The following is a 14,527-nucleotide window of genomic DNA, read 5'->3' on the forward strand; positions in this document are numbered from 1 at the left end:
GCACTCCCTAAAATATTAACTTCAAAATACATTTCATACATAGTACACACATTTTGTACTATAGTATGTACAAGTTATAGGTTACCTTTATTGATGACTCTTGTTGGGGTATGGAAGATGGTAAGGAATGGGGGAGGAGGAGAGGTGTTACTGTTTGGAAGGGTAGTCCCCTTCCATTATAACATCAGGCAGTGATGACTTTTCTGGGGTACTCTCTCTCTCCTACATTTTGCCTGCATACCACTAGGACCTGGTTGTGGCTCACTGCTTGCCTGTGAGCCACAACCACTTGTTTTTTCTGTGAGCCACTAAGACACTTGTTTTTTCCCTACGTTTTAACACATTTCTGTAGTTAGACATCACATTCATTCACTATGAATAATCTCTTGTTTTCTTCTGTGGTCATCTTCACATGTGTTTTCTTAAGTTTAACCTTACCACTGACTTTCTTGTGACCCATGGCATGATATATATATTACTTTTATGGTCAAAAAACAAAAAAGCACGAGACGAATTTTCTGACGAAATTGGGGTTGTAACTCGAAAAATTTGCAAGTAGGGGCATTCAAAGTCGGTGTTCCACTGTACTGTACTGTACTGTAGTAAATTTTGAAGGATTGGTTATCGTCTTGGCTGCCTAACTGAGATTTAAGAAATATTGTGCAGTATTTGTCTTTTTATCATTTTTGGTTTTCAGTTATACTGTATAGTATTGTCTTTAAATATATTTTTTTTTTGGTATCTAAGATGCTGATAGACTGAATAAATTACTAATACTGCATTTTAATTCTTGATGAAATTGCTGACTGCAATCTGCAACATTTCAGGAGATGTTCGCCATAATATACTTCAGACATGTCTGTCACTAAATACAGCTGAAGTAATTCTACGTGCACTTAAAGCTCTATCTGCTGAGGGATTGTCTGCCATTGAACCTTGCACCCATTCAGCATATCAGGTCCTTGCAAAGCTGGCATCTAAAGGTATTTGTTAAAAAAACAGACTTGTGTAACCTCCAAAATTTTAGCTTCTTTATGTTGAACCCCCTTCAAATAAATAATTTTTTTGATTTATTACTCTGCCAGAATTTAGATTTGATCTGGATTTACATAAGCATTTGTCATGAAAGCTGGATTGACTCTACAATAATTTCCATCAGATTGTTCTTTTTCAATTTTTACTATTTTTGTGTGTTCAGTTGTAAATATTTTGAATTACATTAGTAAATTCTGGGTAGTCTACCTCATTAGCGTTATGGGGCTTAAGCTGGTATAACTAAACCTTCAGATCATACCAGACCCCTGAGACTGATGGAGGCCTATTGTTAACCAAGACCAGCAGCTAGTTCACTCAAGAAGGTGAGGGGGGAGAATGTCTAGATGAAACAAAACAAAAATCACGGCTTGAAAGAAAAAATGAATGTTCAAAACAATGCAAATGGTAGCTAGCAATGCTTGTATACCAACTACAACTTGCCCGGCTGTCAACAGGTGGCAACCCATTTGACCCTGATTCACTGACCCCTGTGAACTCTTCACTGCTTTTCAAAGATAAAGGATGTTCATTGTCCCTAAAACAATTGTTCCATGATGGGCCATTGCTTTGATATCGTTTCATATTTGTTTCACTATTATATTTAAGCCACCTACAAAGTATGTTACTTTGCTGTTATTTCACTCCAACTTAGGTTCAGGGTTCTCTTCCCTGGATGCCAATTTGAGTTTCTCTTGCTCAACTAGAGTTACCGTTTTCTGAGGGGGTCTGGGTTCCTCCTATATGAGTTGACTCCTCCTGAGTGGCCTTGGTGCAGTGTAAAGAGTGCATGAAGAAACACTGGAGCTATGAAGAGAATGTGGGGTGAAAAACAATGCAAACGTTTTGCCACCACCATATGGCACAGGCCCACCAGAAACCCCCACAAAGGCAGGAGCAAGCAGTAGTCCACCAAGTAGATTGCAGCCCTACACCAATAGTCAGAAAGATCAATCACTTAGATGAACGAAGCACACCCTTGGCAAAAGTGCAAAGCACACACACACACACACACACACACACACACACACACACACACACACACACACACACACACACACACACACACACACACACACACACACACACACACACACACACACACACACACACACACACACACACACACACACACACACACACACACACACACACACACACACACACACACACACACACACACACACACACACACACACACACACACACACACGCACGCACGCACGCACGCACGCACGCACGCACGCGCGCGCGCGCGCGCGCGCGAATCAGAGCCAGGTACAATCCCAGTAGGCTTAACAACACACAGCTAGCTACTATACTCATAACTGACAGGCCTTGTAAAGTTGGAACCTGAACTCCTCAGAGCACATGTCTCTGGTGTTGTAAGGAAAATGCATGTCAGTTACCAAGAAAGGAAACCCTTGCCCACAGTTGGAGTGAAATATAAAGCCAGAGCACACTCAGTGATATGAAACAATTATGAAGAAAATATCAATAGTAAAGCAATAGCCCCTGCAGAACTAATGTTTGAAGGCTAAGGTTATCTTGAGGTTATCTTGAGATGATTTCGGGGCTTAGTGTCCCCGCGGCCCGGTCCTCGACCAGGACTCTTTTTTGTTAAACATTCCCCAGGAAGCAGCCCGTAGCAGCTGTCTAACTCCCAGGTACCTATTTACTGCTAGGTAACAGGGGCATTAGGGTGAAAGAGACTTTTTGCCCATTTGTCTCCGTCTCCACCGGGGATTGAACCCGGAATCTCAGGACTACGAATCCGAAGCACTGTCCACTCAGCTGTCAGGCGCCAAGGCACCAAGACTCGGCTGTCAGGCTAAGTGGTGGTGGTTAGCCACCACCACTTAGCCTAAGCATGCAGAGGTTGGACACTGTCAGGGGTACCTGCTCAGGGTATCTGCTAAAGCTGCGACCATGTGAATGAGTGAGAGGGCATGCTGACTGGCACCCATGGGGTGGCTTTGGCTACCACTTGGTGGAGGTCAATTGCATCACAGTACCTGAGAATATCTAATTTTCTTTTAAGCGGTGGCCTGTTTTGTTACACTTATGCATTCTAATACAGTAGTTTTACCTGTTCTGGGTAGATCTCTAATTTCCAAGTTGCACTTGCATCATAAAGAGAGCCAGCTTCTGGACCCAGCTCCCATTAGGCACGAGCGAGTCTCAGTGGCCCGGTGCATCTTCGTAAGGTTTGGCTGGACCAGCGCTTATCTCGGGAAACATCTAAAGACTCTTCCAGAAAATGGCATTTTAATATATTCTGTGCTTGATTTCTTGAAGACACCCTTTTATTTATTTTTGTCTTGGCCCTTGGCAGCCATATATAAAGTATATTATTTTAATAAATAAGTTGTTAAGCCTTTTCAATATGTTTTGATTACTTAACATGATCTTTGAAGAATCTGACTCGGCATTGGTTGACCGCCTCGAGATGAAACAGTTGTTTAATGTGCTTACCTTCACCCCCTTTATATTTGAAATGTACAGTATGTATTATTGTAGTATAATAATACTACAATATATATAGTATTGTAGTATAATGTTTATCATAAATTACCATGGAAATATACATATTTGTTCCAAGGATTAAAATGTTTAGGACTGATTTATCTAAAGTAATGCATTTCTTGCCTCCTCAGACCCCAAGATGGCAGTCAGAGCCAGACTTGTTGGAGGTGTGAAATTGACACACCAGCTCCTTCAGGCCCACATGAAAAGCAGCGTTCCTCTTCTTCCTTTGCTGATGGTCACTAAATACTTGGCTAAAAATTGTAAGTATTTAGAATTTTAAAATATGCTTTTTGTGTAAAATCCAATCCACAGCATTCTCTTTCCTTCACAGCACACTGGTTGAGAAATGCAGGTTTCTCAGTGAGTTTTTACACTCGCTCATTGGCTGGCTTTCGCCTAGGTGATCGGTTGTAGCTCATGGTTACCCATTCACGTCGAGGATAACAGTCTTCCCCCTCACTATTCCTAAAGTACTGTATATTAATGCATTATATCTCTACCTAAACTAACAATTTTTTTGGAGTTGTATTATTTAGTTTGCTAATGATTATGCATTTTTCAAAAAATAACTGATATTCTTATTGATTGTGAGCCTGTTCCAACTTCTGTGATGTCATGAATTGCTATGTTTTCAACATGTTTGTTGGAGCTGGAGGCCTCATGACTGTAAATATAGGATTAGGAGAACACACAGTCCTTTGTATAATGCTCTACTACTATTATATTATAATATAATTGAATTATTTTCCACATTCTCATCTGTATATCTGAACTATGCTATCCTTTATTGTATTCTGAAATGTTTGTGTAATTTGATTGTATTTTGAGAGTACAGTATATATGTATGTTTATTGTTCATTTGTTTTTCATGTCTTAAATTATTGTTGTGTATTCTCATACAAATCAGCTTATATGTATTATAACTTCATAATACAGTGGAACCTCAGTTTACAAATTTAATTCGTTCATGCTACAGCTTTATCTGGGTCTTTTCAGCAAAACTTTGCAGTTCTTTACATATTGTACACATTTTCTTAATTAATGAGGAAGGGACATCCTGTTCTGCTGTCTCCTCTTCTGAAGAAGGAATTTTCTCAGCTGTCTCTTGTTGCTGCTCATTGTGAGGGGCTATGAGTTCTTCGGTGATATATAATAAGAACTTTTATGTTCATAAACCAAAATAGCAGAAAAAACAATGAAGTTCTTCACAAAGCATTCAAGCATGGTCGTCACTAGGCGGGATACACTGGTAAACTGAGCGTGCCTCATCCACGTGCCTGACCCATACAAGTACTGTACTAGTATCAACAAACGACCCGTACTCCGAGGCAAACTTCATACACCGAGTCAAATTTTACAATAAAAATTGGCTTCATACACCAAAAAAATCATACTCTGGGACATTCGTAGACCGAGGTTCCACTATATATTACGTTGTAGTGAGATATATTATGGCTCAACATTGATTTTGGAAAAGATGATCCTGCATCCAAAACTTTTTTCACAAAATTCAGAACTTCTTACAATATTGCGCAGTGCAGTATAGTGAGAAAAGGTTGACCTAGGGAGACTTTGGTCTCCCTAGGTCAACCCAGGGAGACCAAACGAGTTTGGTCTCCCAAACTAACCTAGGTTTGGTTGGAGACCTAAAGTTGCTGTCCTTGACCATGGGAAACCAGACAATACATTACCTATTTTCTCCTTCAAATCTTTAAAGAGTGTTCTAGCTTTATCTTGGATGAGAATAACGCCGAATTAGAATTCTTCATTCATTTTAGTCAGCTAACAGTGATAACAAATGTCCATATCAGTAATGATTGTTACTCTTTTGGTTAATATGATTGACTGCATCATTGCAGACTCCTTCACTTATTTATAAATTCTAATTTTACCCTTGATAATTACATGATAAACTCCATACACAAATGTTGAGTTATTGAATATATGAATGTTTTTACAAAGTAAGAAAATGCAAAGATTCTTCACTTTATCTCATTCGGTTGTTGTGTGTTTTGAAACGTTAGCAATATGTTGCAGCCACTAACCAGGTGATGCTGGGCAAAGACGGATGTGTGGCCACGATGGCATCACTCCTCTGTTCGGTCCCCAAGACCCACTGTGCCAAGATTAAGTTCATCATAGAGATCCTAGCTCTTCTCACAAAAGCCAGTAAGTATCATGTGTGGTATTTCTTCATATCATGCAAACATTACTATGTAATTTCCTGTCTCCATCTGTGCTTTGTATAATGATGTTCCTATTTTGATTAAATATTCTTAAATAGCATTGTACTTAAAATTATCTTACTATTTAAAATTTAAAAAAAAAATTCTTTAACTTTAATATGAACAAATTAAACCATTTCTAAAACTCCTATATGACCTAAATCTTGTACAGTATTTGGTTTATTCATAAAATATTGAGATTAATTATGGTTTTGAAGCCAGCTTAAATTATTCAAATCACTTAATTTTGCTGATTTAAATCTTTGCTTTTATCCCCACATGATTTTTTTGCTGTGATGCCCCCCCAGTGTGATACATATATAAAGTGAGAGAGAGTGTATTGCATTAAACTAAATCACTAGTGATTGTTTCAGTTATATATTAACCTGTAATTCATTTATGCATAACCATAACATGCATAAGAATAATTAGACTGTATAGCACAGAGTTCTGTAAAACCTTTCTTGGAGAAAGAGCTATAACGTGGCTGAAGATATGATGACCAAATTACACATCCGAAGATGGGGAAACAATGATGTTTCGTCCACATATAGTACATAATTGTACTCGTTTCAATAACCCATTCTCATGGGGTATTTGATTTGGGACTTTGCCCGCATCTGTACCTACTTAGGTTTTAATTATGGTGGTTAGAGTATTCAGTTCAATGCTACTGTACTTGTGCTCCTATTTATAATCTGCTTTCATCGGAGGTTCACTTTGGTGACTCATCTCAGGATTGAGCCTACACCTGTTCAGGTTTTGGTAATGCTTAGCACACTTGCCTGTGTGTTACTTGTGCCCATTTACTTACCTTTCACATCTGGTGGCAGGTTGAGGTAGTGACCAGGGGCCAGATTCGTGAAGCAGTTACGCAAGTACTTACGAACGTGTACATCTTTCCTCATTGTTTGACGGCTTTGGTTACATTATTTAAACAGTTTACAAGCATGAAAACTTCCCGATCAACGGTTGTTGTTATTATAAACAGCCTCCTGGTGCTTCGGAGCTCATTAACTGTTTAATAATTGTAAACAAAGTTGCCAAAGATTGAGGAAAGATGTACAGATTCGTAAGTGCTTGCATAACCGCTTCGTGAATCTGGCTCCTTGGAGCTAACTAACAGTTTTAACAACAGTACATGGCAGTCTCTTACAATTTAAGTATTATTTAGAGGAGTTATTTTGAGTAGATGAATGTGAGCCTTCTGTAAGTCATTCTGGGCTGAATATAGAAATTCCCATGTCTCTATAACCCCCCCACTTAGGACCAGGCTGGAACAATTTGAAAAGATGCCTTTTGTATCTTAACTTTTGTAGCAGGGATGAAAGTCAAACTGGACACCTTGGATTTTGGCTGTATCCTTGGGAAAGCTGGACATCATTCAAGAAAGTGAGCGCATGGCTTGCTCAGAAAGGACTTTTATATCTAAATTCAAATCCTTATGTATTTTATGTTGCTGAAAAATTTATGAATTGTCTTGCTTTTGTCTCGTTTTGTTGAAACTTTTTTTAATTTGTTTATCAAGCTACACGTTAGAATTTGTATTGCTTTTAGCCATACAAAACTTTTTCTGTTGCATATTTCTATTTTTTTCTTAATTTGCTATTCTGTATTTGTTTTATAACGACTAGTTCTACTACAGTTGGATAAGTTTGCACTGTAACTGCGGTGTAGATTTGACGAATGAGTGTACAGTAATTGTAGAATCACAAATATTTGTATCTCTTAACTATATGTTATTGGCAAGCACTTTTCTCTGTAGCAAATGTGAGCCCCCGACTAGCAGCCATTGTACGGGCTAACGGCCAAAAGCTCCAAGCCCTTCTTAACTGTTTCTTTGGTAAGGGATCATGTACAATGTGGGTTATGATGCATGTTTAACTTTGGCCATTTATTCAGGAAATGGTCCAAGTTTGTAGATGTACAACAGCTTATCTTGATAGTTACTTAGTTACCCAAATGTCAAATGGTGTATTTTATTTTCATTACACACTTCCTGGAATTCATTTAGGGCTCAAGTTTGGGAATCAACATAAGCTATATATAGTGTAACACAATTAGCAGTCAGCTTTGCTAACTACTTACAAAAGTAGCTGCAGTAATGTCAAACCATTCACGTTTGAATGCTTGCCAAGCATTTATTGTTGTAGATTAGCCAGTGAATGTCTTCCACTGCCTAAATATACCTAAAGAGAACAAAAAGTTGTGGGGTGTATGAGTTTTGTATGTGAATTGTCTCAATAACATTGTACAACTGATGGTAAAACTACCAAATTAGAAATTAGATGTTAATATCAATTTGATCCAGCTGGAAATATTCAGGAATGACTATGAGGTATGTCAGTAGAGTCAAGTGCCACTAATCATATCTAGTACTCCTAGTACTTTTCTTTTTACTAGTACTTGACACTTGAAGTAACTACATAATCATTTTATCTAAACTGTAGTAGTGCTGCAGATTTTAGTAGCCAACAAAAATGTTTAACAATAACTTCAGGCTGCCATTAGAAGTGTTCATGGACAATCTAGTCTCCAAACAAAATGTAACCAGAAATTAGCATGTTACTGACTAATGCAACATAAGTATTTTATGTTTAGTCCATTGTATAATTTTTTTTTATAAGGGGTAGCTAATTTCCAAGTTTAGGCCTCTCAGTCACTCCCTTATACAGCATCCCACATTCAAAATATGTCTGATTCCTGACTCAGCAAGGTCTCAGCAGTCCCAGTGGCGCAGTCCCAGTGGCGCAGCAAGTGAGTCATGTTCAGGGAAAATTAGGATTAAAAACCTACCTGAAACGCTATGAGTGCTAGTGGCTTTACAAGAAGAACTTTTGTATACAGTATATATAAAAAAAAAAATGTGGAGACACTGGAGTATTCTCAATCAAATCCTGAATGACCATTTGATGGTGCATTATGCCTACACACAAAAATCTCCTCCAAATACTGCTACATTCTAAGGAACTTGAACGATGGGAGAAATAAATACTGTTTACAATTTTCAATTTTAACAATGTTACAGTACTCAAAGCAAGAAGAGAGTGATGGGATACTCAACTGATCACAGCAGCACATTTTGTCTTTCGACTATTTCCACATTATCAGTCCATCCACACTTTTTTTATTATAAGTAAAGATAAATATAACAGTGAAACATACAGTATAATTTTCATAAATTTATCTTAATCAAATCATATTTATGCTCTCCCATCATAAGTATAGTAATATGAAATATGAGAGAAATGGAATGTTTAGCATGGAATCAATAAATACAAATAATTAAAGCTGACATGAGTAGCCTGAAGCTCCTTCACTGCCAGCTTTACCAAGCCTCAACTTCAATTCACCTGATTTTCAATTTAGCAGACAACTGAACATAAATGAAGACATTTTGATCTGAATAATTGGAGTTGTGTTGGAGTTTGTAGTGTTCTAGGTGAGTGAGATACTGCCTAAGGAAGCGACTGAGTACCCAACTTGGAAAAAAAGTGTTTCCTCTACATTCAATGACTTACTTTTTATTTTTATTTAACAAAGATGATTGTAGAGTATTGTGCATTGAGTGCATGAATCTGCCTTTAGCATGTAACTCGTAAGAATCAATTTCACAAAGAGTGCTGGGACTAAGTAAGATTTTTCCTGTTACTGGTACGTAATAAAGTCTTTATGTAAAGAAACATTAACTAGAACTACTCAGTCATTCTTCGTTCATAAGTTACAGTTTCCAGTGAACATTTTATATGGTTTGAGCTGGATATTGCAGAAAATATATTAGATAAATTGTCCCTTATCACCATATAAATAAACAAAATTAAATTAATCCCTCTTTTTCCAGCTTTTCTGTGAGCATAAATATATTGATTAAATACTATATATTTACAGTATATAATAGTTAATACTGGACGTAGTCAATAGCCATCCTTCCTATGATGTTTCATCTTGCGTTATCACATGTTTGGCACACTCAAGTTTATGTTCAGTTTTCCAGCTCTCAGATTTTGTTGCCCTAAGGCAAGATCTGCTGCATCCACTCACCAGGATCATTAACAGTCAAGCAGAATGACACTTGTGACACTGGGCGCCATATGGAATTTTAAATCATCCATGCATGGTTATAATAATGTGCTAAGGAGTCATTGGAGGTAGCTCAATCCACCCCTGAACACTCAGCAGAGGTGCATTCTTAAAAACATTCAACCATGAAAAGGTCGCTTGTCATCACAATTGCTCCTGTACTTTCCTTGCCTTAGGGTACCAAGAGTCAGACCACCTTATATTCTCCCTGACTGTTTCTATGGTTAGTTTTGCAGGTGAGAACTTGTTTTTATCTTTCAGTATTAACACATTATCAAAGAAACACTATTTTTTGATTGTGTTAACACCTGAAAGCATTTAATGAATACCAGGCTATCAGCTGATGCTGAATTATATGAACATAAGAACATATAACCTGCACAAGGCTTATTGGCCCCAAGTGAGGCAGTTCTCATTTATATTGAACTATAACCATTCATGTATTTGTCTGTTACACATGAAACAATCCAGTGACCTCACATCTATAATGTTACTTGGCAACAAGTTCCATGATTTTCAAATGAACATTGTCAGATCTTTTTAAAATCTGAACTTAACTCATTTGTATCCTATGTTTTATCTTGAGGTTATCTTGAGATGATTTCGGGGCTTTTTAGTGTCCCCGCGGCCCGATCCTCGACCAGGTCTCCACCCCCAGGAAGCAGCCTGTGACAGCTGACTAACATCCAGGTACCTATTTTACTGCTAGGTAACAGGGGCATAGGGTGAAAGAAACTCTGCCCATTGTTTCTCGCCGGCGCCTGGGATCGAACCCAGGACCACAAGTCCAGCGTGCTGTCCGCTCGGCCGACCGGCTCCATTTATGTTGATATATTTAGTAAATTACTAATATCCCTATTGTTATACCTTTTTGTTGTGATTAATAATAATCGCCACAACTGTAAGGTGGTATCATGACAAAAAGTAGGGTGGTACCTGGGTCAAACTACTGCTGCCTCGATTGACACTTCCGAGCACAGAACCAGTCTTGGGCATAACACTGTTATAACCATGAGTACAGATTTAATGTTGACCTAGTCTGGAACACTGAGCTATAAAGGTCATGTTCCTCTGGTTGCAACAGGTCTTGCCTGTATATTCAAACTTTAAAAGAAGAGAACACTAGATGTGTTGGGGTTATCTCAAGATGATTTCGGGGCTTTTTAGTGTCCCCGCGGCCCGGTCCTCGACCAGGCCTCCACCCCCAGGAAGCAGCCCGTGACAGCTGACTAACACCCAGGTATCTATTTTACTGCTAGGTAACAGGGGCATAGGGTGAAAGAAACTCTGCCCATTGTTTCTCGCCGGCGCCTTGGATCGAACTCAGGACCTCAGGATCACAAGTCCAGCGTGCTGTCCGCTCGGCCGACCGGCTCCCATGTGTACTTCTCAACGTGTTTAGATGTGTTCAAATAATAATATACAGTTGTACATTTACGACAGGGATTCCTTAGCCTGGGCTAAGGAATCAATAAGTATAAAGTAATACTTTTCAATAAGTATCAATAAGTTTTGTTTCATTCAGTCGGTGATGAATAAGGGAGTTGTTTACATGACTTCTCTTTGGGTACAGTTCTGTATGCTCCTTATGGCAAACAAGAAACACCAAGAAGAGTGATCTTCACTTTGTTAAGAAGCAACACCTATTTCCTTGTCCATCGTACTGTGCGACCACCATATTAGTACACCAGATCCTTCCTTCCACCTTCCGTGCTTGTCCCTGGATCTTCAGAATGCTTATTGATAAATTTCAAATTCATCTGGAGTTTGGGAACCTCTTGGGGTTTCATGTTGATGCAAATCACCACTATAGAGCTCTTCCATTAGAGCTGAACCTGGCTCAGTGTACAGTATTTATATCAGGCTGAGAGTGATGCTTTGAGAACTTCAGCTCCAGGATGTGTAGATCCCTACTTTGTGGTCACTTATGAAGCCGAGAGAGAGAGAGAGAGAGAGAGAGCGCGAGAGAGAGAGCGCGCGCGACCGACCGACCGACCGACCGACCGCGAGAGAGCGCGCGCGCGCGAGAGAGAGAGAGAGAGAGAGAGCGCGAGAGAGAGAGAGAGAGAGCGCGCGCAAGAGAGAGAGAGAGCGCGCGCGAGAGAGAGAGAGCGCGCGCGAGAGAGAGAGAGCGCGCGCGCGAGAGAGAGCGCGCGAGAGAGAGAGAGAGAGAGAGAGCGCGAGAGAGAGAGAGCGCGAGAGAGAGAGAGAGAGAGAGAGAGAGAGAGAGAGAGAGAGAGAGAGAGAGAGAGAGAGAGCGCGAGAGAGAGAGAGCGCGCGCGCGCGAGAGAGCGACCGACCGACCGACCTACCTTGACAAGGCTTTGATATTTTATGAGTGCACTTCTGTTGATTATTATTGACTGGCTTTAGCAATCTCCAGTGACTCCTTAGTGCTACATTATAGCTCTGTGACACCAGAATGTTGTCCAGTCTGTCTCTTCGTGATTTTGGTCAGTAAACTCATAGGGTCTTACTTAAGGAAGGAGCTAAATGATTCTGCTCAGAAAAGATGCTTTTCATATTTGTTTAAAAGCCTTATTATTATGCATCAGTTCATTTGTTATCCATTCTGTGAATTCTTCTCTCTTTCTTTGCTAGACATCTTAATTCACAGTTTTATTTTCATCAGAAAGGACTTTATAAAGTGCATTGAATATTCTTCCCTTACACTTGTTTATAAACATTGTTTAATCACTCATATATATAGTGAATTTATAGATATCAATCACTCCTAATCATGTAATGTACTATACATATAATTAACAGATAATTGGGAGTGCGGTATTTTTTTGGACAATAATTACTAGTATTGGGGTGGATGAGTTATTTATCATTTGTGTGTATTCAACATGTCATTATTGTTTCGATTTTGCAATTTACATTAATATTTAATATCTCTCCACTTCATTCCACCAAAAAATTACAGAAAGCAATGTTATCCGCCTCCTTCGAGAGTCTGGGCTTCAGCGGGTGTTAGCTATTCTAGATGCCTGGGAAAAGATAGAACGTCGGCATCAGGTGAAGGTTATCAAGGCAATCTTAGGAACGCTGTCTCATGTGTGTGACTCAAGTTAGTACCAAGATACATTGTCATCATGTTGTTGTTAAAAAATTTAATAATTAGTTTCACATTAAAATAAGCATAAAAAATTGGTCTATGAATCACCATACTGGAGTTTTAAATCATTTATTAGGTGATAAATTTTTAATCCAATTATCCTATTTATGGGTTTATTTATTGTTAAAACAGCATTATGAACAGATTTTGTTTCTGGCAATAAATTTGGCAGGAGAGAAGACAGTAGTTGAATGAATGTGGAATGTGTGCTTAGTAGAAAAGGTTAGCACCATACCACCAGCTGACCAGATGAAAGCAGTCTGTTAAGGAAGATTTACTAAAAGATTCACTGTAGATCACATGCACTAGAATTGGGTCATTGGAAAGGTGTAAATGTAAATGGAGATGTAATCAAATCTGATTGACTGAGCTTTGTACATGCAGGGATCAGTCAATTTTTAAAGTGTTTGATTTGCATGGATATAACTCTTCATCTGGATTGAGTGTATGATTGGGAAAATGGAGCTACATTGTGAGCAGCTGTAGAGTACTCCTGCATCTGTATTTGATAATTTTGTCTTTTTCAAGAAATCCTATTCCTAGTCTTTCTCTACTCTCATAAGTAGAAATGTGTATTAAAAACGTTAATATCAAATTACACAGAACATTTTAGTACATAATTCAACTTAAAAGTCTTTAGCAAAATTGCAGCTTGCATTAAGATTTTGTCAACCTTTAATTTTAATGTGTAAAAACTGTACTTGATTCATTTATATTGCACCTTTTTAAAGATGTGTAAAAACATACTAAAAGTATTCCAGTAACAAAACAAAATCAGTTTTATAAATACTACATACTATAAAGTTTTAGGGTAGTATGATACTATGTTTCTGTATAACATATTGTTTTAAATATCTTGAGGACAAGTTGATATTGATACCATTTCTTAATCTCCATAATTTTTTTTTTATTAGCAATATATCTGAGTAATGTCTGTCCCCTCAATATATGTTTTGCTTAGTCTTGAAATATTTCTTACAGAGCACGGGCGCAAGGCCATAGTATCGCTGAATGGTGTAGAAATTGCACAGCGCTTTATACAAACATGTCCTGCTGACAAGAAATTTGATAACAACCTTGCAAGTGCCACAAATGTTTTCCTCAAGTGTGTTAGTAAGGGAGAGTTACCCGTGTCTTCCATATGTGGAGCATTTACCTTCCAGGTGCCAAAAAAAGCTGATTCAGAACCAAGCTCAGGTATTATTCTACATCTCTTCAATTGTTTACACATTTGAATAATTATAGAATGCTTTTATAATGGAATTTTTTTATTTATAGTTTTCGAATTTTGTTGTAAACTGTATACAGTTGGCCATTGAAACACAGTATACAAATTTGCAAGAGAGACTGCACCTGCACAATTTTAGTTTTAACACTAACATTTTAAAAGCAGTTGGGGATGAATAAAGGTTGAGTGTGCGTACTGTACATAATTTGGCACAAGATTTACTGTGCTTGTCTCATTAAGGCATCCCCTGACCTCATGATTCCTCCCAGTTATCTTGTATTTTACTGGATTATAGTCTTGCATCAGAACAGC

The 14,527-nt window shown here is 38.3% G+C and overlaps 1 protein-coding gene across 5 annotated transcripts in view; it reads left to right on the plus strand.

Moving 5' to 3' along the window:
- LOC123745034 (cytosolic carboxypeptidase 1) overlaps positions 1-14,527 on the plus strand; it is a 109,017-nt gene that overhangs the window by 48,654 nt on the left and 45,836 nt on the right. For 4 of the 5 annotated variants that reach the window (XR_011223127.1, XM_069306321.1, XM_069306323.1 and 1 more), the window contains 6 exons: positions 828-983; positions 3,690-3,821; positions 5,599-5,730; positions 7,552-7,629; positions 12,796-12,939; positions 13,969-14,184. Coding sequence is in view for 4 of the 5 variants with exons in the window: in XM_069306321.1 (XP_069162422.1) it covers positions 828-983; positions 3,690-3,821; positions 5,599-5,730; positions 7,552-7,629; positions 12,796-12,939; positions 13,969-14,184 (858 nt within the window). In the remaining variant the exon portion in view is untranslated. The remainder of the gene's footprint in view (positions 1-827; positions 984-3,689; positions 3,822-5,598; positions 5,731-7,551; positions 7,630-12,795; positions 12,940-13,968; positions 14,185-14,527) is intronic. The other variant, XM_045725292.2, reaches the window with a different exon arrangement.

This window comes from Procambarus clarkii, chromosome 57, assembly GCF_040958095.1.
Source record: "Procambarus clarkii isolate CNS0578487 chromosome 57, FALCON_Pclarkii_2.0, whole genome shotgun sequence".
NCBI lineage: Eukaryota > Metazoa > Arthropoda > Malacostraca > Decapoda > Cambaridae > Procambarus > Procambarus clarkii.